This window comes from Colobus angolensis, unplaced genomic scaffold, assembly GCF_000951035.1.
Source record: "Colobus angolensis palliatus isolate OR3802 unplaced genomic scaffold, Cang.pa_1.0 Scaffold220, whole genome shotgun sequence".
Taxonomy (NCBI): domain Eukaryota; kingdom Metazoa; phylum Chordata; class Mammalia; order Primates; family Cercopithecidae; genus Colobus; species Colobus angolensis.
This window is the reverse complement of record NW_012115378.1, coordinates 5,868,062-5,895,045: the sequence shown is the minus strand read 5'-3', so window position 1 is coordinate 5,895,045 and position 26,984 is coordinate 5,868,062. Positions and strand designations below refer to the sequence as shown.

Genomic DNA, 26,984 nt, shown 5'->3' with positions numbered 1-26,984 from the left:
CCAAAGTGCTGGCATTACAGGCGTGAGCCACCGCGCCCAGCCTGAGTTCTATATTTTCTACCTTACCCTGGGGGCTCATTTCCTTAAGGAAGGGACAGGACTTTTGGTTTGAAGTGTAAACTGTGGTGACTACATACTGGGCTACCCCTCCCCATAGCAGTTAATTTCCCTGAGTACTTAGAATATCTGTGACTTGATGGACAGTGGAGATCTATGTGGTAATAATTCTGGAAGGAAAAAAAAATTTCCAATAGATTTGCTTTCAGTGGCCGGGTGTGGCGGCTCATGCCTGTAATCCCAGTACTTTGGGAGGCTGAGGTGGGCAGATCACAAGGTCAGGAGTTCAAGACCAGCCTGGCCAATAGGGTGAAACCCTGTCTCTACTAAATATACAAAAATTAGCCGGGCGTGGTAGTATGCACCCAGCTACTCAGGAGGCTGAGGCAGGAGAATCGCTTGAACCCGGGAGGTGGAGGTTGCAGTGAGTCGAGATTGTGCCACTGCACTCCAGCCTAGGTGACAGAGTGAGACTCCGTCTCAAAAAAAAGAAAAAAAAATTAGGTATGCAGTCTTGTACCTTGATTTTAATTACATAGTTGCCTGTGAATATTTTCAGTGCACGTTCCTTTTTTCTTCCTTGGTTATTGGATTGAGTAACCTCTAATTACCTCCTCAAATGGCACTTGTCATCACATGGAAAGTGTTCTATAATCAGCTGAGTTGCTGTGGAGGTTAATCTAAGCCACAGATAGAGCAGAGTGTCCATTATCATATATATTCCGAAGGATCGAATCCTTTGCATCTTGGGATGGCAGTAACATGAGTGCACTGTCTTCCAGCTCTTTTACACTTGTACTCCTAGAATTCATCTTCTGGCTTCAGGAGAAGTTGATAGAACATGCTGTTCACTAAGGATCATTGATAGTAGATTGCATACATAGTACTTGGCAACTGAAAGCCCTCAAAGGTAAAATATGGTGTTCATGCATCTATGCTATTAGAACCAAAGAAAAGGGTACCAGAAAAAAATTAAGTTCTGACACACCTATTTTCTATTAAATATTAAATCAGTCATGTACAGACTTTAGAAATGGAATTCAAGTTTTATAGTAAAAAATGTATGTCGTTGGCTGGGCGTGGTGGCTCATGCCTGTAATCCCAGCCCTTTGGGAGGCTGAGGCAGGCGGATCACCTGAGGTTGGGAGTTCAAGACCAGCCTGACCAACATGAAGAAAGCCCGTCTCTACTGAAAATACAAAATTAGCCGGGCATAGTGGTGCATACCTGTAATCCTAGCTACTCGGGAGGCTGAGGCAGGAGAATCGCTTGAACCTGGGAGGTGGAGGTTGTAGTGAGCCAAGATCATGCCATTGCACTGCAGCCTGGGCGACAAGAGTGAAACTCTTGTCTCAAACAAAAAAAAAAAAAGAAAGAAAATACTTGTCATTCACTGAGTATGGTATACTTTTAGGGATTCCCTATAACAATACAAAAATGGGGAAACACTGTCAAGATTAGGCGAACTCTCCAGACATGGTGGCTCACACTTGTAATCCCAGCACTTTGGGAGGCCAAGGCAGGCAGATCACTTGTGGTCAGGAGGTCAGGAGTTCGAGACCAGACTGGCCAACATGGTGAAATCCCATCTCTAGAAAAAAATTTAAAAAACTAGCCGGTTACATTGGAGTGTACCTGTAGGAGGCAGGAGGATTGTTTGAGTGCGGGAGGTAGAGGCTGCGGTGAGCCGAGATCGCGTCATTGCACTCCAGCCTGGGTGATGGGAGTAAAACACTGTCTTTAGAAAAAAGAAAAACAGGAGAACTGGAAAGCCAACTACCCCGTTGGTTATGATCTGTCAGTAATATTGCCTTTATTCTTAATGGGATAAGGGAGGGGTGTCTTATTGAAAACCCTAGTAAGGACCAGTTCAAAAAGACTAGGGGGGAGACAGGATATTTGACTCCATGTATCCATGAAGCAGTATCAAATCCATTTCTGTGTCTTTGGTGTTTGGTGTGAGAAACTTTAGGAAATGTATCCTAATGGACCCATGTTAGATGCTCTCACCTATGATCCTGATGATCAAAGCTCATATGATCCTGTGAAGATGTTTGTACCTTTTTTTTTTTTTGAGACAGAGTTTCGCTCTTGTTGCCCAGGCTGGAGTGCAATGGCGCAGTCTTGGCTCAGAGCAACCTCCACCTCCTTGAGAAACCTTCAAGCAGTTTTCCTGCCTCAGCCTCCCAAGTAGCTGGGATTACAGGCGTGCGCCACCACGCCGGCTAGCTTTTGTATTTTTAGTAGAAACATAGTTTCACCATGTTGACCAAGCTGGTCTCGAACTACTGACCTGAGGTGATCCTCCTGCTGTGGCCTCCCAAAGTGCTGCGATTACAGGCAAGAGCCACCGCACCTGGCCTATACATTTTGTCTATTCTCAGAAGCCCTTACATTGATGATTCCTAATCTTTTCCCTGTCCTATCACACCTAAAAAATATAATAGTGAATGAAATCATTCTTATTTTCCCATAAGTAATAGTGACGTATAAGAGTGGTGAGAACTCCTCTGGGGAGAAAATGTGGTTGTATCAGAATTTAGGGAAAGAAAGGTATGTCACTGAAAAAGAACTCCCATCTGATTCTGTGTATCAGCCATTCTTCTCCCATTTCTGACCTGCCCAAGTGCTCTGTTATAGGAACTGATGTGAAGTAGAAGACATTTGGAAAAAACAAGCAAACAAAAACCTAGCAAAAATCCATCAGAAGAGAAAGAAAAGTACCAGAAATCTTTATCCTAAAAAGAAATTCTTTATTCATGAGGTGTCTACTGTGTGCCAAGTTATGTTAGGTCTAGGCATAAGGAAATAAGATAAATATGATATGTTCTTGCCCTAGGATCCTTTATTCTAAGGAAGAAGAAAATTTGAATAAAATATATATTATCTAATCTGAGAAGTACATATTTTATTCCTACTTTAGATATGAAAAATTGAATTTGAGCTTCTATTATGTGCCAAATCCTATGCAAGCTAATATAGCAAGAATTTAGGCCAGGTGCAGTGACTTACACCTGTAATCGCAGCACTCTGGGAGGCCGAGGTGGGAGGATTGTTTGACCCCATGAGTTCAAGGCCAGCCTGGGCAACAGAGCAAGACCCTGTCTCTACAACAACAACGACAAAATTAGCTGGACCTGGTGGTGCACACCTGTAATCCCAGTTACTAGGGAGGCTGAGGTGGGAGGATCCCTTGAGCCCAGGAGTTTGAGGCTGCAGTGCACTATGATGGCACCACTGCACTCCAGCCTGGGCAACAAACGAAGACCATGTCTCTTAAAAAAAAAAAAAAAAAAAAAAATTAGGCCAAGTTATTCTGATTTAGTTTTTCCTGTTCCAACATCTTGCTCCCTGTATTAGTTCGTTCTCACACTGCTATAAAGAACTGCCCAAGACTGGATAATTTAGAAAGAAAGGAGGAGGCTTAATTGACTCACAGTTGCACATGGCTGGGGTGGCCTCAGGAATTATGGCAGAAGGCAAATGGAAAGCAAGGCACCTTTTTCACAAGCAGGAGAGAAAATGAACGCAGGAGGAACTACCACACACTTATAAACCATCAGATCTTGTGAGAACTCATTATTATGAGGAGAACATCAGGGAAACTGCCCTATGATTCGATTACCTACACCTGGTCTCTCCCTTGACACTTAGGGATTGTGAGGATTATTAAGAGTACATTTAGGACAGATGTGGTGGCTCATGCCTATAATCCCGGCACTTTGGGAGGCCAAGGCGGGCGGATCACCTGAGGTCGGGAGTTCAAGACCAGCCTGACCAACATGGATAACTCCATCTCTACTAAAAATACAAAATTAGCCGGCTGTAGTGGTGCATGCCTGTAATCCCAGCTACTTGGGAGGCTGAGGCAGGAGAGTTGCTTGAACCTGGGATGCGGAGGTTGCAGTGAACCGAGATCACGCCATTGCACACCAACCTGGGTAACAAGAGTGAAATTCCATCTCAAAAAAAAAAAAAGTTAAAAAATTAAAAAAGATTTAAATCCTAATTTTAAGAAACTTAAGAAATCCATTATTATTTCTGGCTGCCTTTATAAAAGACACTTTTTTTTTTTTTAACATCATATAGGAGTTTTTTTTCCTGGAATTTGCAAGGACTCTTACTCTCTTCAATATTTCTGAAAACAAAAGTAAGTGGATCATGTAGGAAGAAGGAGAGATTTCGTAGACTTTCTGTAAAGTGAACAGACTTTAGGTACTGACTCCTCATAAATCTAGACTGTTCTAAAATTGTCCTACAAAGCTCTGAGAAAATGACTCACATAAATAAAGAGGTAAAGGACTGGCCCGGTGCGGTGGCTCCCAACTGTAATCCCAGCACTTTGGGAGGCTGAGGCAGGAGAATCACTTGAGCCTGTAGAGGTTGCACTGCAGTGAGCCGAGATCGCGCCGTTGCACTCCAGCCTGGGCAAGAAGAGCAAAACTCTGTCTCAGGAAAAAAAAGAGATGATTTTAGAAAAAAAGATAATAACATTAAAAAATAAAAAAGATAAGAGCGAAACTCTGTCTCAAAAAAATTTTTTTTAAAAAAGAGGAAAAGGAGTGGGAAGTTTTTCTAATTCTCATGGATTACAGTAGGAGAATGAGAACAGGTACAAAAAAAACTCGATACCCTTGGCTTTATGCCAACAAGGATTTTTTTTACATGGCAAAAAATTACAAACCTTCTTTCTCACCTCTCTTCCTCAAGCTTCTACATAATAGACATACAGCAGTATTTCTATTTCTACAATATACTTGGACTGTTTATAGTGTTGAGCTAATAAAGGTTTTTACACAGTCGTAGAGAAAAGGGTCCTCAGAGGTGATCTAATGTAGACTCTTTCTCAAGGTGATAAGTAACTTACTGTGTGAGTGCCTGCAGTTTTCCAGAATGGTAACCCAGTTATTACAAGGATTTTGTTTCTAGACCTTTCAACATGTTAATTTCCCTTCTGCGTCTATTGCAGTTTATTGATGTTTTTCTTACCCAGCACTTAAAATAGAACACAGCACTCCAAGTATGGTCAGTGAAGGCAGAACAAAAGAAACAACCATTATTCTAGATAATTGAATATTATCCATACGGTTCATTATTTAGCACTGTACTAGCTTTTTTATGATTAAGTCATATTTCTGGCCTAATAATTATTCTTAGTAAAACAGAACCCCAAATGACTTTTTTTTTTTTTTTCTGAGACTGTTGTTGCCCAGGCTGAAGTGTAGTGCCGTGATCTCGCCTCACTGCAACCTCTGCCTCCCGGGTTCAAGCAATTCTCTTGCCTCAGCCTCCTAAGTAGCTGGGATTATAGGGGCATGTCACCACATCCGGCTAATTTTTATATTTTTAGTAGAGACAGGGTTTCTCCATGTTGGTCAGGCTGGTCTCAAACTCCTGACCTCAGGTGATCCACCTACCTCAGCCTCCCAAAGTGCTGGGATTATAGGTGTGAGCCACCGCGCCCGGTCCAAATGACTGTTTTTTTTATAGGTACTGGAGTTAAGAAAGGTGTTCTCCATTACAGCCTAGGTATTAGATTTAGAATTTCTCATTTGTTCACCTACTATTTTCTCTTGTCTCTCTGAAAGAAATTACATTGTCTTTAAGGCAGTGGTTCTTAAACTTTATCATGCTTGAGAATCACTTAGAAGACTTGTTTAAACATAGATTGCTGGCTCCTGCCCCTAGAGTGTCTGATAAAATAGGTCTGAGCTAGGGCCTGAAAATTTGCATTTCTAACAAGTTACCAGATGGTGGCAATGCTGCTGGTCTGAGGACCCCACACTGAGAACCACTGCTTCCTTTAAAGCGCTGAAGTGGCCAGGCACCGTGGCTTATGCCAGTAGTCCCAGCATTTTATGAGGCCAAAGTGGGAGGATCACTTAAAGCCAGGAATTTGTGGTTACAGTGAGCCATGATCATACCATTTGCACTCCAGTGTGGGTGACAGAGTGAGACCCCATCTCTAAAAAAAAAATTAAAGAGAAGGCAAGTGAGAAGTATGACCATATAGGTACTTTCAATTTTTGTGGATGTACAGTAGGTGTATATATTTATGGGGCACATGAAATACTTTGATACAGGCATGCAGTGTGTAATAATCACATCAGGGTAAATGGCATATCCATCACCTTAAGCATGTAATTGGATTCTTTGTGTTACAAACAATCCAATTATACTCTTTTTTTTTTTTTGGATGGAGTCTTGCTCTGTCACCCAGGCTAGAGTGCAGTGGTGTGCGATCTTGGCTCACTGCGACCTCCGCCTCTCACGTTCAAAGATTCTCCTGCCTCAGCCTCCCAAGTAGCTAGGACTACAGGCTCACGTGACCACGCCCAGCTAGTTTTTGTAGTTTTAGTAGAGACAGGGTTTCACCATGTTGGTTAGGCTGTTCTCAAACTCCTGACCTCAGGTGATCCACCCACCTTGGCTTCCCAAAGTGCTGGGATTACAGGCGTGAGCCACTGTGCCTGGCCTATACTCTTAAATGTACAATACATGATTGTTGACTGTAATCACTCTGTTGTGCTATGAAATGCTAAATCTTACACATTCTGTGTAACTATATTTGTGTACCCATTAACCATGCCCACTTCCCCCAATCCCTACTACCCTTCCCAGTCCCTGGTAACAATCATTCTACCGTCTATCTCTATGAGTTCAATTGGTTTAATTTTTAGCTCCCACAAATAATGAGGACATGTGAAGTTTGTCTTTCTGTGCTAGGCTTCTTTCACTTAACATAATGTCCTCCAGTTCCATCCGTGTTGTTGCAAATGACAAAATCTCATTCGTTTCTATGACTGAGTGGTACTCCATTGTGTATATGTACCTCGTTCTCTTCACCCACTTGTCTGTTGCTGGATACTTAGGTTGCTCCAAATCTTGACTATTCTGAATAGTACTGCAATAAAAATGGGAGTGCAGATATTTCTTGAATATACTGATTTCCTTTCTTTGGGGAATATACCTGGGAGTAGGATTGCTGGATCATATGATAGTTTGATTTTCAGTTTTTTGAGGAACCTCTAAATTCTTCTCCATAGTGGTTGTACTAATTTTCATTCCCACCACCCGTGTATCACATTTCCCTTTTCTCCACATCCTTGCCAGCATCTGTTATTGTGTGACTTTTGGATAAAAACCATTTACCTGCAGTGAGATGGTATCTCATTGTAGTTTTGATTTGCATTTCTCTGATGATCAATGATGCTGAGCACTTTTTCATATGCCTATTTGTCATTTTTATGTCTTCTTTTGAGAAATGTCTGTTTAAATCTTTTGCCCATTTTTAAATTGGATTGCTAATTTCTTTTCCTCTAGACTTGTTTGCACTCTTTATATATTCTGGTTATTAGTCCCTTGTCAGATGAGGGGTTTGCAAATATTTTCTCCTGTTCTGTGGGTTGTCTCTTCACTTTTTTGATTGTTTCATTTGCTGTGCTGAAGCTTTTGGATGTGATTCCATTTGTCCATTTTTCCTTTGGTTGCCTGTATTTGTGGGGTATTACTCCAGAAATCTTTGACCAGATCAATGTCCTGGAGAGTTTCCCCAATGTTTTCTTTTAGTAGTTTCATAGTTTGAGGTCTTAGATGCAAGTCTTTAATCCATTTTGATTTGATTTTGACTATTTTAAAAATTTGATTATATTTTGACCAGCATTAAATAATCTATATCCTAAGGTTTTGGAGGAATAAATAACCTTTCAAAAGAATCTTCCTTATCTGATTTCCATCCACATCAAGTGTTGTTTTGTTTTAATCCTATTAAAGCAGGCTTGGTCAGGAGATCTTTTCCCTTTTCCTAGCAAGAGGATTTCTTTGGTCCTCAATTTGGTCATTTGTAAAACAAAGGTAGAGAAAATCTACTGAATGATTTTGGTTATTTTTGGCTTTCTAATTTCTTGAAAAGAAAGAACAATAAATGAAGATTCACTGCACAGAAAGGGCCTATTTGGAGTCAACATGCTCGAGGCCAGAAAATAGAAACCACAGGGCTAAGGGAATCAACTGAAGGCATCAGTAGGATGAGGTGAAGCTCTTCTAAGCTGCCAGGTCACAAATCAGGACAGGCAGATGTCCCGTCCCTGACACACTGGCCTGCACAGTGAATGGGCTGTAAGCTTATCCACTACAGACCTGTCATTGTTTGGGGCAGGTTGGTGGGAGCATAAGGACATGATAATATCACTATTATGATATTATCATAATAAGTGGGAGGCTAATCTTAGAAACAGTTTTCAATTATCTGAAGTTGGTAGTAGCTTCTAATATGGTAGCTATTATTCACCCATTGCATTCACCATCAGAAAAAATCCATACACAGATGAAGCCAACATATTTTGAATGTATACTGTACAGTTGTTCGCTCTTAATATAAGTAGTATGGCCTGGGAGCATTGAGTAGAGACAAGCAAGAAAGGATGAGCTGATGTTAGGAAATGGACAACATTGAGTGTAAGTCAATACTGAGGTAACCTTCAGTCTGTCTCTTATCTACCATTTCTTTCTCCTTCCTTTTCTCACCCTCTCTTCCCTCAGGTCCAATCTCCCAGTTTAAGAAACAGAAGAAGTTTTCCCACTAGTGCTGACTTCAGCCTATTGTTTGCAATGTTGTTTTGACAGATGTGTCTTTAGTCACACAATTAAATTTTAGGTACACCAGAGACTGAAGACTCCATAGTTCCCTATCAGTGTCAGATTAACAATGGCTTGTACCTATAATCCTAGCTACTCAGGAGGCTGAGGCGGGAGAATCGCTGGAATCTGAGAGTTCAAGACCCGCCTGGTCAACAAAGTGAGATCCCGTCCCAAAAACAAAACAAAAACTTCTTTGCTTAAAATTCCAGCTTTTTAAAAAAATTATTTTTATTTTTATTTTTATTTATTTATTTTTTTTTGAGACAGAGTCTTGTTCTGTCGCCCAGGCTGGAGTGCAGTGGCATGATCTTGGCTCACTGCAACCTCCACCTCCCGGGTTCACACCATTCTCCTGCCTCAGCCTCCCGAGTAGCTGGGACTACAGGCGCCCGCCACCACGTCTGGCTAATTTTTTGTATTTTTAGTAGTGACGGGGTTTCACCATGTTAGCCAGAATGGTCTTGATCTCCTGACCTCGTGATCTGCCCGCCTAAGCCTCCCAAAGTGCTGGGATTACAGGCGTGAGCCACTGCGCCCGGCCTAAAATTCCAAGTTTTCTGTATTTGTCTTCTCCACTAGACTCTAATCAACTCCTTAATGGTAGGGATCAAGGTAATAGACATCTCTGTACCTCTGACTCTTTGCATCAAGTCTACCAAAACCATGTCAGGTGCTTGACTAAATACGGAGCAGAGCTAGTTCCAACTTATCATTCCAAACTCATCCCCCGCCACTTCCCCAACTTGCCCTACCTTCAGTTACACTGAGCTTTTTCCATTGCCCTAAGCAGGCCTTTTTCTTTTAGGATTTACTGCCTTTTCCTACATTGATTCCTCTGCTGTGATGCTCCTCCCTGCTGGCCTGGCTAGCTCATTCTTCAAGACCCACTTCAGTTACCAGCAACTCTGCTGAAGCCCTTCCGAACCCTTGGGCAAAATTAGTAATTCCCTTTACAGGTCTTGAACAGTTGTCTGTTCACATCTTGAATATGGTGCATGATACACTTTGAAAGTATCTGCTTAAGTGATAATAATGGCAGCTGTTTATTACATGTGCTAAAGACTGAGATAATGTGACTGAGCTTTGTAATATTAAATGGTGTATTATTTTAGATCTAACAGCTCTGAGACATAGAAAATCAGCAAGAGGCTGAGATGAAATTGGAAACTATTTTCTGGGTACTAAGAATGTGGGGATCAACTAGACACATGGTATTTTCTTCCCTCAGGGAGCTCCAACTCTTCAAGGACAGGGGTCAAATAGTAGTAAATGTGTGGCATTTATTGAATGTTTGATGTTTACCTGGCACACTGAAGACATTATCTGTAAATATTACAGCTACTCTACAAGGCAGGTGATATTATCCCCATTTCACAGAAGGGGAAACTTACATGCTCAAGATCACACTGCTGGTGCTAGGATTTGAACCCAAAGTATCTAACTTCGAAGTATCCTACTGATCTCCATATTCTAAGTGCCGAGCACGTAGTAGGGGCATAATAAAGAGTGTTGGATGAACAAATTTCTGTAAGCAGGTTCCTTCTCCCACACTACAAGTATTAATAGTGATCTTCTGTTGAAATATTTCTTGGTCTCAGCTCTGTTCTTATTACACATAGTGGCATCAGGGAAAGTTAAATGCTGTCTTGGAATGACCAGTGGTGCCAATTAACCAAGAACATTAGGAAATTGTAAATGATTATAAATTCAATAATAATTAATTAAAAGGATGTAATTTTACTAAAAATAAGATGTAAAAATTAGCGAAGTTGAGCAAAATTCAGACCTTTAATTATAGAAATTGAGCATATTGAAACTGAGATCCTCATAAAACAGTAAGAAAGAAGTATATAAAGACCTCATTTAAATAAAGAAAAACGTTATCACCCAAGTTGATAAATTGAACACTCTTAGAATGTGAAAAGAACACTGGAATCAACTGAAGTTGATTCCAGATCTGATACTTACAGCTGAGTAAATTCAAGCTATTTTTTTTTCTCTGAAATTGGGCTCATCAACAAAATAAGGATAGCATTGAATTCACTGAGTTGTTGTGAGGATCAAATGAGAATACCACCTAATTTACTACCTAACAACACATACTTGGCACACAGTAATAAGTCTGCATCTCATACTTTAAAAAATGAATACATGGGCTGGGTGGGGTGGCTCATGCTTGTAATCCCAGCACTTTGGGAGGCTGAGGTGGGTGTATCACCTGAGGTCAGGAGTTCGTGACCAGCCTGGCCAAAATGTTGAAAGTGCAAATTAAAACCATGCTGAGATACCAGTACACATTTAACAAAGGGGCTAAAATAAAAAAATTTGGACATTACCAGATGTTGGGGAAAATAAGGAAAAACTGAATAATTCATACATTGCTGGTGGGAATGTAAAATAGTACAGCCACTCTGGAAAACAGTTTGGCAGTTTTTTACAAAGTTAAACATATACCTATCATATAACCAGGCAGTCACACTCCTGAAAATTTGTCCTAGATAAATGAAAACTTACGTTTATGCAAACATTTGTACACAAATTTTTCTTACAGCTTTATTTGTAACAACCAAAAACTGGAAACAACCCAAATGTCCTTTATGAAATAAATGGATAAGTAGACTATGGGACATCTATACCATGAAATACTACTCAGTAATAAGGAGGGAGCTATGGATACACCCAGCAACTTAGATGGATCTCAAAGTCATGCTCAATGGGAAAAGCCAATCTCAAAAGGTTAAATACTCTATAGTTCTAGTTATACAAGTTTCTCAAAATAGTAATAATAATAATATGGGGAACAGAGCCGAGGTTAGGGAGAGAGAAGGAAATAAAGGATAGCAACGCACTGACATTCCTTTGTAGTGACAGAATGGTCTGTATCTTTTTTTTTTTTTTTTTTTTGAGACAGTCTGACTCTGTCATCCAGGCTGGAGTGCAGTGTTGCAATCTCGGCTTACTGCAACCTCCGCCTCCCGGGTTCAAGCCATTCTCCTGCCTCAGCCTCTGGAGTAGCTGGGACTACAGGTGTGCACCACCACACCTGGCTAATTTTTTTGTCTTCTTAGTAGAGACGGGTTTTGCCATGTTGGCCAGGCTGGTCATGAACTCCTACCTCAAGTGATCCACCTCCCAAAGTGCTGGGATGACAGGCCCAGCCACTGTGCCTGGGGATTACATTTCAACATGAGATTTGGGTGGGGACAAGTTTCCAAACTATATCACACACACATACTGAAAGATATGAGTACAGGCAAAACCTGGTGAAATCTTTTTTCAAGCAATTCTCCTGCCTCAGCCTGCCAGGTAGGTGGGATAACAGGTGTGCGCCACCATATCTGACTAAATTTTGTATTTTTAGTAGAGACAGGGTTTCACCATGTTGGCCATGCTAGTCTTGAACTCTGGGCCTCAAATAATCTACCTGCCTTGGCCTCTCAAAGTGCTGGGATTACAGGCATGAGCCACCACTCTTGGCCAATGTTCATGATTGTTGACCTGGTAATTGCCATTTCTGGTCATTTCTCCTAAGGAACTAATCCCCTAAAAGGTAAACACTGTAGTTATTCTCATTTGTGATAACAAAATATCCACATACAAACAAGTATTCCAAGAGGTAGGCAAACTAATTAAGTAAATTATGGTACATCTATTAACTGTAATATTGTTTAAATAATAAATTGATGAATGTGAAACAAATAGTTATATTGTTATATATGCATATGAGCAAGAAATGCATATGAAGACATAAATGTAATTTTATTTGCTTAACATTGCTTTCATGTTTATGCAATTTTATAATATACTGAGGTATGGCTAATGGATGAATAAAGTTGACAGTTTATTTTTGAATAGTTACCTGTTGTTTCTTTTTGTTGTTGTTATTGTTTGTTTTGTTTTGTCTTGTTTTTGCTCTTATTGCCCAGGCTGGAGTGCAATGCTCACTGCAACCTCCGCCTCCCAGATTCAAGTGATTCTCCTGCCTCAGCCTCCCGAGTGGCTGGGATTACAGGTGCCTGCCACTGCGCCCAGGCTAATTTTTGTATTTTTAATAGAGACAAATTTCATCATCTTGGCCTGGCTGGTCTTGAACTCCTGACCTCGTGATCTACCCGCCTCGGCCTCCCAAAGTGTTGGGATTATAGGTATGAGCCACTGCACCCAGCCTTGTTTTGTTTTTTTGTGTGTCGGAGTCTCGCTCTGTTGCCAGGCTAGAGGGCAGTGGCGTGATCTTGGCTCACTGCAACCTCCACCTCCAGGTTCAAGCGATTCTCCTGCCTCAGTCTCCCGAGTAGCTGGGACTACAGGCGTGCACCACCACGCCCAGCTAATTTTTGTATTTTTAGTAGAGATGGGGTTTCACCATGTTGGCTAGGATGGTCTCCATCTCTTGACCTGGTGACCTGGCCGCCTCAGCCTCCCAAAGTACTGGGATTACGGGCATAAGCCACTGCACCTAGCCGTTGTTTTTAATTCTGGCACTAATAACTATTTTAAATTCTTTCTTGAACCCCTGGTCTTGTTTGTTTCCAGTTCTGTCCACTTTGCCGTTTAATACCCGATGAGAATCCAAGCAGCTTCAGTGGCAGTTTAATAAGACATCTGCAAGTTAGTCACACTTTGTTTTATGATGATTTCATAGTAAGTATATTTTCTTATTTTTACATTATGTTTTTATGCTGTCTTTGTTAAGCTTACTTTTCTGATCCAAGTGAATAAAATTATAGAGGAAAAAAATGTGTATATAGCTATAGTGTTGAGTATTAGCATTATGTAAGAAATCAAGAAAATAGAATGTTTTGGCCTGGCACAGTGGCTCATGCCTGTAATCTCAACACTTCAGGAGGCCGAGGTGGGCAAATCACTTGAGGTCAGGAGTTCAAGACCAGCCTGGGCAACATGGTGAAATCCTATCTCTACTAAAAATACTAAAAATAAAAAAATTAACCAGGTGTGGTGGCATGCGCCTGCAGTCCCAGCTACTCCGTAGGCTGAGGCAGGAGAATCGCTTGAACCCAGGAGGCGGAGGTTTCAGTGGGCTGAGATTGCGCCACTCCACTCCAGTCTGGGCACCTGAGTGAGACTCTGTCTCAAAAAAAAAAAAAAAAAGAAATGCAATTTCAAGATAAAATTTAATAACGATTCAAGATCGTCATTTGAGAATTTTCTCCATGCTTTCTATCTGCCAATTATTATTATCCAGGTTGGACATAAGGAGCTCAGGTTCTAAACTACTTTTAAGCAATAGCTCTATCACATATGTGCAACCTTGCAGAAGGCATTTAACCTCTGAAACTCATTTTGTCCATTGGTTAAGGGAAGAGATTAAAAGCACCTACTCCCAAAACTCTTCTTAGGATTAAATGAGATAATGTATATAAAGTGATTTTCACAGTTCAGGCACAGATGTTAGGCAAATTGGAGATGGGATAGGAGTGGAATTGTTAGGACCACTTGAGGAACTGAACAAGGAACATGACAGAGGCTTTAAATCCTCAGCTCCATATCTCTAAGCATGTCTTTTGTGGCCCATACGGCACACAGGCCTCAACAGAACTTGCTTCTAGTCTATGTGTTCTCTCTGGTAAAACAGAGAGGTTTCTCTTGGCCCGGTGCGGTGGCTCACGCCTGTAATCCCAGCACTTTGGAAGGCCGAGATGGGCAGATCACAAGGTCAGGAGATCGTGACCATCCTGGCCAACATGGTGAAACCCCTTCTCTACTAAAAATACAAACAAATGAGCCGGGCGTGGTGGCGGGTGCCTGTGGTTCCAGCTACTCAGGAGGCTGAGGCAGGAGGATGGCGTGAACTGGGGAGGGGGAGCTTGCAGTGAGCTGAGATCGCACCACTGCACTCCAGCCTGGGCGACAGAGTGAGACCCCGTCTCAAGAGGTTTCTCTTTACCTTAGGTCTATGAGATGTTCTAAAGCCAGGTCAATTATATGGCTGTTCTGGCTAATCATGTTCAGTCTGTTCTCAAGATCTTTCAGACAAAGCATGATCCAGAGCTAGGCAGGGTGAAGCCACTTTGATAAGAATACTTTGCAGCCACTCACAGCCATCTTCTTGGGTATGGAAGTGAGCTTGAAGTAGTGTTCTTTGTTTTGATTTTTTGCTTCCTGAGCTACTATATACTAAGCTAAGCACTCTATGTATATATCACATTTTATTCCTTGTAGCAACTTCCGTGAAGTGAATACTGTATTTTTATCTTCATTTAACTGAAATATCTGAAGCTCAAAGGTTAACTAAATTACCTAAGAACAAGCCAGTATCAAGACCAAACCTTGTGCTCTGCTGTGCTTTATGGCTTTCCTTTGGATTTTGTGGAGTTTCTTTTTGGTTTTTGTTTTTATGTTGCAGAATGGACTTTGAATAGAGATTTCATCTTTTGTTATTGTGGAAGAGGAGAGGGATTGCAGAGGATAGGGTTCTTACTGGTTTTTGTTTTACTTATAGAATGTGCTGACATAGAATTTTGAATTCCACTTTGACACATAGGGAGGTAAAGAGAAAGTTTTATTTTTAACATTTTCTTCAGAAATAGCTATTCATCCTGGCCAACACGGTGAAACCCCATCTCTACTAAAAATACAAACAAATGAGCCGGGCGTGCTGGCATTGGTGAAGCCTGTGGGGGTGCCTGAACTTTGCTCCATTTTACAGGTTTGTGTGGAACATAGCACTCTGAGCAGGATTTGTAATGATGACTAAAAACTTCTCATTATATCAGGTAAAAACTTCAAATTTCGAATCAAGACTTTTTATTATGACAGTAACTAGTTAATTGATAGGCAGGAAAGTGAAGGAGAAAATTCATTAGCCCCAAAGCAAAAGTCCTGGGTTCTATGACAAACTTTGTGGAACCTTGAACAAGTCCCCTAACTTTAGTTCCCTGCAAAATGAGGGTGTTGGATTGACCCTCATCCTCCAGTTTCTGAAATACTATTGACTCTGAATATTTCTAATTATTTTTCTTTATTGTAGGATTTTAATATAATTGAGGAAGCTCTTATCCGAAGAGTCTTAGACCGGTCACTTCTTGAATATGTGAATCAGTCGAACGCCACATAATTTTATTAAAACGAAGGGAAAAGGGACCACTGAATTGCACCATTTAAGATGCTGCTTGAACAAATTGAAGGGAAGTTGTCAATGCTTGATGGGCAAAAATGTACAACACAGTTATATGTTTGTCCATGTTGTTATAGTGCATTTAAAAACTGCTTTAATTTTCATGATTTAAATCTGTTTTACATCCTTGAGATTCCTACACATCTAACAAAAAAAAAACTGTCTATATCAGTCATTATTATATGGAAAAGACACATGGTAGGCAAGTGGGTGGAGGATCTCGGTTTGCAAATTAGATAACACTCTGTGTATAATACTACATATTAATAACTACCATCATGGTTAGGCACGATAACTCATCTTTGTTCTATGTAAAAAAATAGAGAGTGAAACAAAATGCAGACATTCAAAGAAATAAGAAATCTGCTCCAATGCTCTTGCTCTAGTCTCTAATAGATTAACATTAATAATCTTGTACGGGAGTTAAAAAGGAAAATTTTGAAAGTCAAGGAAGTCCATTTAGGCCGGATGCAGTGGCTCACACTTGTAATCCCAGCACTTTGGGAGGCTGAAGTGGGCGGGTCACAAGGTCAGGAGTTCGAGACCAGCCTGGCCAACACTGGTATCTGTGAAACCCCGTCTCTACTAAAAATACAAAAATTAGCTGAGTGTGGTGGTGGGTGCCTATAATCTCAGCTACTTGGGAGGCTGAGGCAGAAGAATCGCTTGAAGGAGGCAGAGGTTACAGTGAGCCGAGATCACACCAGTACACTCTAGCCTGGGTGACAGAGCTAGACTCCATCTCAAAAAAAAAAAAAATCCATTTAACCAAATTATATTACATAATACTGTAACAAAATAAGTTTTGTGTTAGAAAAGTATACTTAATTCTTTGACTTTTTATAACTATGCATACATAAGAATTCAATATTTTTCAAATATTTGTAGTTTATTTTGAAATATTTCTATAATATAGGCAATTTCTTGAAAACCATCAGGTGATACTTACAGTAGAAGTATTCACATCCAAACTTTTTAGTAGAAAACCCTAAGGGTTTTGATTTCTTTTTTGATTTATTTCATAATTTTTAAAATGTTACAAAGTACTGAAAACCAGACACAAAATTTATAGCTGAATGCTTTATTATAAGGAAATACTCTTTTAGGACTCAGCCAGTCACCCCACGTGTCCTTTTTGTATCCTGTCACAATTATAACCCCACAAAAGTAACCACTAGACTGATTTAAATGGTAATCACTTTGTTGCATTTGATTACTACTGCAACACCTAAATGCATATATCTGTATTTTAATATTATGAATTAAAAATTATTAAATATATATTTTATTTTACATCTCTTTTTTAATCTAGAAGTTCCTCCTTCTTTCCAGTTCCTTAGAATTTACCTGGTGAAGAACCTGATCCTAGGACCTATAGAGTTTCACATACTTTGTATTTTGCTGATTGCACACTCATGGCACAGTTCAGCACATTCTCCTGTCCTCTAGATATCAGCACACGGGGCAGGTTCAGGCACATTGAATTTGAGAAGACTTTGGTTCAGTCCTTTGGCAAGACTGTAAATCATGGTGTGTTATTTCTTTTCTTTTCTTTTTTTTTTTGAGACAGTGTTGCACTCTGTTGCCCAGGCTGGAGTGCAGTGGCATGATCTTGACTCACTGCAACCTCCATCTCCCGGGTTCAAGCAATTCTCCTGTCTCAGCCTCCCAAGTAGCTGGGATTACAGATGCACGTCACCATGCCTGGCTAATTTTTGTATTTTTAGTAGAGAAGGGGTTTTACCATACTGGTCAGGCTAGTCTTGAATTCCTGGCCTCAAGTGATCCACCAGCCTTGGCCTCACAAAGTGCTGGGATTACAGACATTAGCCACCACGCCTGGCTAATTTTTGTATTTTTAGTAGAGACGGGGTTTCACCATAATAACCAGGCTGGTCTCAAACTCTTGACCTTGTGATCCGACCACCTCGGCCTCCCAAAGTGCTGGGATTACAGGCATGAGCCACTGTGCCCGGCCTATAGGGTTTTTATCTAACCTTTCTGTTACAACTATACTGCTCTTCTTCTATACTGAGAGTCCTGGTTTTCAAGAACACAGAGCATGATAGAATTAGAACATCCCACAATTACTCATTTCTTTTATTTACCTTACACTTGCAACTGTCTCAGAATACAACCACAACCAATATGGCAATTGAAATAAGTGTTCCATTTGCTTTTCCCATTCTTTCCCAATTTTTTATTTTATTTTATTATTTATTTTATTTGTTTTTTGAGATGGAGTCTCGCTCTTGTTGCCCAGACTGGAGTGCAATGGTGCGATCTTGGCTCACTGCAACCTCCGCCTCCCGGATTCAAGCGGTTCTTCTGCCTCAGCTTCCCGAGTAGTTGGGATTATAGGCATGCGCCACCACACCCTGCTAATTTTGTGTTTTTAGTAGAGATGGGATTTCTCCATGTTGGTCAGGCTGGCCTCGAACTCTCGACCTCAGGTGATCTGCCCACCTTGGCATCCCAAAGTGCTGGAATTACAGGCGTGAGCCACTGCGCCCAGCACCCCAATTTTTAAAATAGTTATACTATATCAACATTTTCAGAACATACTGGTATAGCATACTGTACTTTCTTCCTTTTATCCCCCATTTATTCTTAGTTCTTCAACTGTATATTTAACACTTACCCCAGTTTTTGTTGTCTTGTTTTGAGGTGGAATCTTGCTCTGTTGCCCAGGCTGGAGTACAGTGATGTGATCTTGGCTCACTGCAACCTCCACCTCCCAGGTTCAAGCAATTCTCCTGCCTCAGCCTCCCAAGTAGCTGGGATTACAGGTGGGCACCACCATGCCCAGCTAATTGTTGTATTTTTAGTAGAGATGGGTTTTGCCATGTTGGCCAGGCTGGTTTTGAACTCCTGACCTCAAGTGATCCACCCATGTTGGCCTCCTAAAGTCCTGGGATTACAGGCATGTGCCACTGCGCCAGGCAATTGCCCCCAGTGTTTATTTGATGGCTCTGACTGTTTCTCATATCTGTCTCTTTAATTATGAATCCAGGGTGTAGATTAGTATCTCCATCTTGAAAGGAAGCAAAGAAGCCATGAAAATGAGTGATATCAACTCCTGAGGATAAAATGTTATTTGACTAGAGTTAGCTTTTTAATTGTAATCATTTATAAACTTGTTTGTTCCTTACATATAAGCATAGTCATAACCATGGTGCCCAAAATTTTCTATAAGTTATTTAACTCCTTAAAGGTCTTGCTACAGTTCTTCTATCCAGTACAAATAACTGGGAAAATGTAAAGCTGAATGAAATCTAGTGAGCCTCATATCCTCCCTTTTAGATATTGGTTTTAAGTTTGCTTTTCACAGCTGCTAAAAAGTAACAACTAATTTTTAGTTGCACAACCTCTCTTTCTTAAATTTGGATGGATCATACAATAAAGCAAAACCTGGCTGGTTACAGTGGCTCACACCTATAATCCCAGCACTTTGGGAGGCTGAGGTGGAGGGTCACATGAGCCCAGGAGTTCAAGACCAACCTGGGCAATATAGTGAGACTCCTTCTCTTAAAACAAAACAAAACAAAAAAAAGCTGGGCATGATGCACACCGTTAGTTTCAGCTACTAAGAAGGCTGAGATTGAAAGATCACTTGAGCCCAGGAGGTCAACACTGCAGTGAGCTATGATCATGCTACTGTACTCCAGCCTGGGCAACAGAGCAAGACCCGGTCTCCAAAAACATAAATAATTAAATATAAATAAAAATCAAGCAAAACCTGTTGGGAAACAAGAGAAAAAGGAGAGGAATTTTTCAGGAATAATCATAAAAAGAAAAATGATCATCAGACTGAAAGTCTAGCGCCTGAGAAATGAAAACATATTTTTAAGCATTGGTGTTGACCATGCAGACAAACTTTTGTTAATTCAGAGCAGTACAAAAGGCACCTTTGAATCTATAAAACTTGAAAAAAGTTAAAAATTGTATTTTGGATAAAGCTTTAAGTCATCTGTCACTATTAACCTCAATGTAGCAATTCTGACTCCTATGCCTGGATTCCTCTTATGATAATTTTGCCACCTACAGGACAGATTAGGTGCTGGTCGCCTGAATTATTTTGTGTTCTGAATTATTTTGAGTTCTAAAATGGTAAAGTGCAAATACTCATTGTTTCACTGTGCCTTTGGCCTTTTATAAAAAGGTATTTATAATTCATTGATAAAAACCAATATTTGAAGCTATTGATCACCAACAAAAAAGTTTCACTGTCTTTATAGTGCCTCAGGATACAACTTTTTCAAGGCTTATTAGAGAAAAACTGATTCACATGTTATTCTTCTAAAGCTAAATTCTTAAAATGTAGGTTGAAAGAGTGGATTGATTGTGAATCCACACTAAAGATATGGTCCCAGGCAGACCTCCTTAGAGACCTCCAGGCAGACCTCCTTACTGTCTTCAGTGATGTTGCATTTCATTACTGTTACTGGGTGCCAAGTGTCTTTCATTTGGAAGTGAACTTACTCCAGTTATTGAATGTTTATCATATCATAATTTGTATTTTCAAACATTAAGTTTTTCAAACATTAAAAAGTCACTAAGAGATTCATTCTTTTATTATTCAACTACAAAAAAAATTAGTGTAATGATTGGAATTTAAAATGTACAATTCTTTTTCTTCTGTAAGTATATATTGCTATGATAAATAAAAAATGGCAGGACCATCGTTTTTATTAAAATATCTACTGTGTCTATTCTTAAACATTAATCTTGGTTACTTTTTTACTCAAACCTAATAATGCTTTTCAAATCTTTATCATTGAGGAACAATGATGAATGAAAGGTATACATTCATTTAGGCCAGTAGTTTGCAACTGGGGATAATTTTGTCTCCCAGCAGACATTGGCAATGTCTAGACACATTTTGGATTGTCTCAGGTATGCTAGTGGCCTGAGATCTAGATAGAGGTCAGGGATGCTGTTCAGCATTCTACAGTGCACAAGACAGCCCCTCGCAACAAAGCATTATCCTGCTCAAAATGGCAATAGTGCCAAGGCTTAGAAACTGATTTGGCCAACATAATACTAAGCACTGTGGAATTATTATTCGTTCTGCTAGCAAGAGGCTTCATTGAAATTTAAAAGGTAAGATGTAGATAGATTCTTCCCACTGCTAAATCCATACTAAGTTTCGAATGGCCGTAGCTGTCATGTGTACCCTTATGTCATGAGCATATTAATTTTTTGATTTTTTGCAAGAACATGTACAGGACAGGACACAAGCGTTACTGACGAAACCTCTGATGCTTCTCTGTTTGCTGAGTGACGTTCTAGGTGATTGAGGGAACCCAGGATCAGTTGAGAAGATTTACCTTTATCATTTATATTATCTTTATTGAAATAAGTAAGACGAAATATTACAGAGGGACACTCATGTCTGAGATCCTTGAAGCTAATAGTTATGTTTTTGTATTATTACTAGAAAATCATGTGATACCTTAATCCTAAATATTTCAGCGAAGACAGTGCATGGATCTTAAGGCTAATCATTGCCACCAAAGTAGCCATATAAGAAGCCCAACGAAGGAGAATCACAGGGAGTGGTATTGATCTAGGTGAATTGGATTATGCTACAATTACAAGTCCCAAATCCCAGTGTTCACCCAAGGTCTACAGTGGTTCCTGGCTATTCTCTAGGGAAGCTGTTCTCCAGCTTCAGAATTCCAGGGTACTTTCATCTCATGGCATTTGTATATCACTGTGTGTTCCTATATCACCCCTTGCAACAGGCTGCTGTGTTGGCTACACAGGTAATTTCTGTTCATTATTTGCCAATGCAAGTCACATGGCCATATGTAATGTCAAGGCATTGTGGAAGTGCAGTCTTCTCATGTAGAAGAGAACTGGATACTGGGGCATAATAGTAATACCAACCATGAAGGTACAAGCCAGGCAGAGTTGACAAAGAAGACAGGAAGTACACAGGGTAAAGACATTAAAAATATGTGTGGAAAGAAGGGGTGAAAAGTAAAAATGAGACTAGCTTTCTAAAACATGAAGTGATGTTCATTTTTGCCATGATAATATTTTCTTTTTCTTTTTTTTTTTTTTTTTGTTTGAGATGGAGTCTTGGTTTGTTACCCAGGCTGGAGTGCAGTGGCATGATCTCAGTTCACTGCAACCTCTACCTCCCAGGTTCAAGCAGTTCTCCTGTCTCAGTCTCCTGAGTAGCTGGGACTACAGGCATGCACCACCATGCCCGGCTAATTTTTGTATTTTTAGTAGAGATGGGGTTTCACCATATTGGTCAGGCTGGTCTCAAACTCCTGACCTCAGATGATCTGCCTGCCTCAGCCTCCCAAAGTTCTGGGATTTACAGGCATGAGTCACCTGACGCCTGGCCCTGCCATGGTAATATTTTTGTTAACTTTACTTAAAGTTTGGGATTATTTTACCAAATGAAAGACCTGTCAGTTTCTCAGACATAAGATAGTGATTTCTTTTTTTGAATCGTTCTTTCTTATTTATTAACAAAAATGCCAAATATGTTCTCTGTCCCTTACAACAGTATTTTCTCAGTATACTCCTTGTGTGCCGCCATCAGAACCACTTGGAATGCTTGTTATAATTGCACTTTCCTGGGCCCTCTCCAGATGTACAGAATCTGAAATTATCATGGATTCATCAGGAAGTCATTGACATGTATTCCAATCTGCCCATTTCTCACCACCTCCATTTTTACAATTCTATTCCATTCATCAGCGTCTCTTGCCTGGATCCCTAGAGCTATCTAATTGGACTCCATGCCTACACGTAAGAAATTGTCCATTTCTTGGCCAGTCATGGTGGCTCACGCCTGTAATCCCTGCATTTCGGGGGGCCAAGGTGGGTGAGTCACCTAAGGTCAGGAGTTCGAGACCAGCCTGGCCAACATGATGAAACCCCATCTCTATTAAAAATACAAAAAATTGACCAGGCACAGTGGCTCACGCCTGTAATCCCAGCACTTTGGGAGGCCAAGACGTGTGGATCACCTGAGGTCAGGAGTTCAAGACCAGCCTGACCAATATGGAGAAATCCCGACTCTACTAAAAATACAAAAGTAGCTGGGCATGGTGGTGCATGCCTGTAATCCCAGCTACTCGGGAGTCTGAGGCAGGAAAATTGCTTGAACCTGGGAGGCGGAGGTTGCAGTGAGCTGAAATCGTGCCACTGCACTGCAGCCTGGGCAACAAGAGCAAAACTGTCTCAAAAAAAAAAAAAGGTCCATTTTTCATACAGCAGTTGGAGAGATCATTAAAAGCGTCAATCTGATTGTGCCATGCCACATTCTCACTGCTTAAAATGCTCCCAGGGCCTCCACCGTTTTCTTTGTTGTTGTTTGTGTGTGTGTGTGTGTGTGTGTGTGTATCCACGAGTCAGTTTCCTTGTAAATATATATTACATCTCTAGAAAAAGAATCCCAGGATTTTCCCGCCTGCGTGTTTTCGTCTTGCTTCTTCATGGTCCATGATGCCAGCTGAGGTTGTCAGTACAATGAAACCAAACTGGCGGGATGGGAGCAGATTATTCTGCCATTTTTTTAGATCTTTGAGTTGCACATCAAATCTGGGGCTAATCACTCCACACTTGTTTAGCCTGCCTGTGAGGTTCACAATTTTCCCAGCTCTGATCATCAGTGATTTCAGACTCACCATGCTTCATTATCACAGTTGGAAACCGGATGATGACTTTGGAGCATGGCCCAATAAGAACCTGGTGTTTGGCATTGTTGATTCTCTTGAAAGCATCAGCCAGGACATTTATGCGCACCATTGTGGTGATGTGGAAAGATGGTGGAAAGAGGTTTTTTGTTTTTTTGAAACAGGGTCTCGCTCTGTCTTCCAGGTTGAGTGCAGTGGTATGATTACAGCTCACTGCAACCTCGACCTTTTGGGCTCGAGCCACCCTCCCACCTCACCCTCCCTAGTAGCTGGGATCACAGACATGCACTACCATGCTGGGCTAAGTTTTAAAATTTTTGTAGAAACTCTCACTATGTTGCCCAGGTTGGTCTCTAACTCTTGGACTCCACACATTCTCTTGCTTTGGCTTCTCAAAGTGTTGAGATTACAGGTGTGAGCCAACATGCCCAGCCTCCATCATTATGAGAATAACTTCTAAAGGCCTTTCCATGCCCTTCCAAGCCCTTCACAGCCTGGTCCCTGCCTACCTCTCTAACTTCATCTCATTCCACTCTCTCCCTTGATCCTTATACTTCATCCACACTGTTAGGTTTATTAAACACACCAAACTTACGGTGAGTCCTGCATCTTGGCACTTTCTATTCCTTCTCTTTGAAAAGCTCTTCCCTGGGAGTTTGACATGACTGCCTTCTAAGTCATTCAACTCTCAGCTCAAATGTCATCTTCTCATAAAGGAATTCCCTTGTAATTCCAGTCAAAGTCACTCCTCCACCAAATTTGTCTATTGTTTTATTGTAATGTCTCCATAACTGCACTAGAATGGGAAGTTATCGTATGCATTTATTTTCATTTTTATTGTTTATTTCCTCTCTCTAGAATATACATTTTTGATTGCAAGTATTCACCACTAAAGTCTACAAAATCTGAAACAATGGCACATGTCAGGTACTTAGTAAATATTTCAGCTGTCTAATCTATCATGAGAACTACTGATGATACATACACATATACATCATCAGTGTGTGATGATAACACATATATAAAACATCCAGCATGAAGCAGGAGGATTGCTTGAGTTCAGGAGTTTGAGGCTATAGTGCACTATGATAGTGCCTGTGAATAGCCACTGTACTCCAGCCTGGGCGACATAGCAACACTTACCCCCATTTTTTTTTTTTTTTTTTTTTGAGACATGAAATCCCAGCACTTAAGACAGAGTCTTGCCCTGTCACCCAGGCTAGAGTGCAGTAGTGTGGTCTCAGCTCAATTCAACCTCTGCCTTCCGGGTTCAAGCAATTCTCCTGCCTCAGCCTCCTGAGTAGCTGGGATTACAGGCATGCACCACCATGCCCAGCTAATTTTTGTATTTTAGCAGAGGCGGTGTTTCACCTTGTTGGCCAGGCTGGTCTCGAACTCCTGACCTCAAGCGATCCACCCACCTCGGCCTCCTAAATTGCTAGGATTACAGGCGTGAGCCATCTTGCCGTAAAACCCCATTTTTGAAAGAAGAAAAAATCCTAATATTAGCAGTAATCAAAGACATTAACTTGGCCACTCTAATCATATACCATTTTTCTCTCTTAGCATAATGTCTGGCATAGTGTTACCTCTAATAAATTTTTTTCTTTTTTTGAGACATGGTTTCACCCTCTCACCCAGGCTGGAGTGCAGTGGTGTGACATGGCTCACTGCAGCCTTGACCTCCCAGGCCCAAGTGATCCTCCTGCCTCAGCCTCCTGAGTAGCTGGGACAATAGGCACACACATCTAGCTAATTTTTAAAATTTTTTGTAGAGACAGGGTCTTACTGTGTTGCCTAAGTTGTTGCAAACTCTTGGGCTCAAGTGACCCACCTCAGCCTCCCAAAGTGCCGAGATTACAGGCATGAGCTCCCAGGCCCAGTCTTCAATAGATATTTTTTGATTCAGTCTATTAGCAAAATTTCTGAATTAATAATCCCTCATGAAAGGATGATATGGCATATTGTGCTGGTGATAGTGGTATAACTTACACATTTCAAAGCAAGTTGGTAGTGATATCTTACCTCTTGGCCCAGTAATTCTACATCTGGAAATATTTCCTGGCACTCTAATCCAAATGGAATCTATATGCAGGATGAAATTTATTGCAACACCATTCATAACGATAAAAAAAGGAGTGGTACATAATAAAGTCTAATAACGGTTAAATAGTGGCACTTTTTGATTGTTACTACCATTAGATAAGTGAATATCCTTCCTGTAGGATATAGCTTAAAAATAGTAATAATAATAATAATAAAAAAGATCGGTGAATACATCATTCATAGCTGGGCATGGTGGCATGTGCCTGTAGTAGTCCCAGCTACTTGGGAGGCTGAGGCATGAGGATTGTGTAAGCCCAGGAGTTCAAGGCTGCAGTGAGCTATGATCATGCCATTGCACTCCAGCCTGGGCAACAGAGTGAGACCAAATCTCTAAAAAAAAAAAAAAGAAAAAAGAAAAAAAAATACATCATTCAGTTTACTGTCAAGTTAGCTTGGGAAGAAATGTGTATCTTTAAATTACTATATTTAAACTTTGCTTTAGTTAGTTTTAATTTAATTCTCATAGAGCAATCCTTGTCACTGCTTCTAAGGTTTTAGGAAATATTTTATTGTTGCCCTAGTTCTTCCATCCCCAACACATCATGTTGTTTCATTCCTCTGTGATTTTGCACATTTTTTCCTCAGCCTGAAATGAATTTCATTATTTTTCTAAAGAGACTTCCTTGACCCACCCAAGTAGAGTCAGTCACACCATCCTTTATATCACCAGTATCCCTTGACCATACATCGATTGCTACAGGTATCATATTAAATGTATCTGAGATCCACGAGATCGGGAGTTCCTTAAGGGCAAAGGTTGGGATTTATCTTTGTAATCACAGGGCTTTACTAGAAATTCAATTCATGTGTCAACCTGTTCAGGCTACAATAAAAAAATACCATAGACTGGGTGACTTCAGTAACAGATTTTTGGACAGCCAACTTCTCACTGCATCCTTACATGGTGGGGAGGGAGAGAAAGAGAGAGAGATCTCTGGAGTCTCTTATAAGGGGATTAATCTCCTCTCAGGGCTCCACTCTCCTGACCTCATCTAATCCTAATTACCATCCAAATGCCCCATCTCCAAATACTATCAAATGGTGGGTTAGGGCTTCAACGTATTAATTTTGGAAGACACAAACATGCAGTCCATAACAACATGTTCATTGACCGGATGAATGAATGGCTAAAAAAATGGATGAAAATATTCATGTTAGCTTTTCAGTGTGCTTTCTTAGTATTAAAGCCTACATGGGGAGCAAAATTATAATGAAGAAAGCAGCCCTATGTCTAAATTTGTGCATTATTGTTTCTGGAAGTTAGCACAGTGTCATGCATCTCTGTAGGCACTACATAAACATCTGATAAATAAATTAGTGACTAAGTAGTTTGATATGCTTACACAAAATGTTCTTTTTTTTTTTTTTTTTTTGAGACGGAGTCT

General features: G+C 40.5%; 1 protein-coding gene and 1 pseudogene across 1 annotated transcript in view; one reads left to right on the top strand and one right to left on the bottom strand.

Annotated features, from left to right (window-relative positions):
* RNF125 (ring finger protein 125, E3 ubiquitin protein ligase) overlaps positions 1-16,956 on the top strand; it is a 59,790-nt gene extending 42,834 nt beyond the window's left edge. The window contains exons 6-7 of the mRNA XM_011943725.1: positions 13,231-13,338; positions 15,686-16,956. Of these exons, the coding sequence (XP_011799115.1) occupies positions 13,231-13,338; positions 15,686-15,772 (195 nt within the window). The 3' untranslated portion in view covers positions 15,773-16,956. The remainder of the gene's footprint in view (positions 1-13,230; positions 13,339-15,685) is intronic.
* A 6,274-nt stretch (positions 16,957-23,230) lies between these two features.
* On the bottom strand, positions 23,231-23,605 carry LOC105513001 (annotated as a pseudogene).
* Between the last annotated feature and the right edge of the window lie 3,379 nt (positions 23,606-26,984).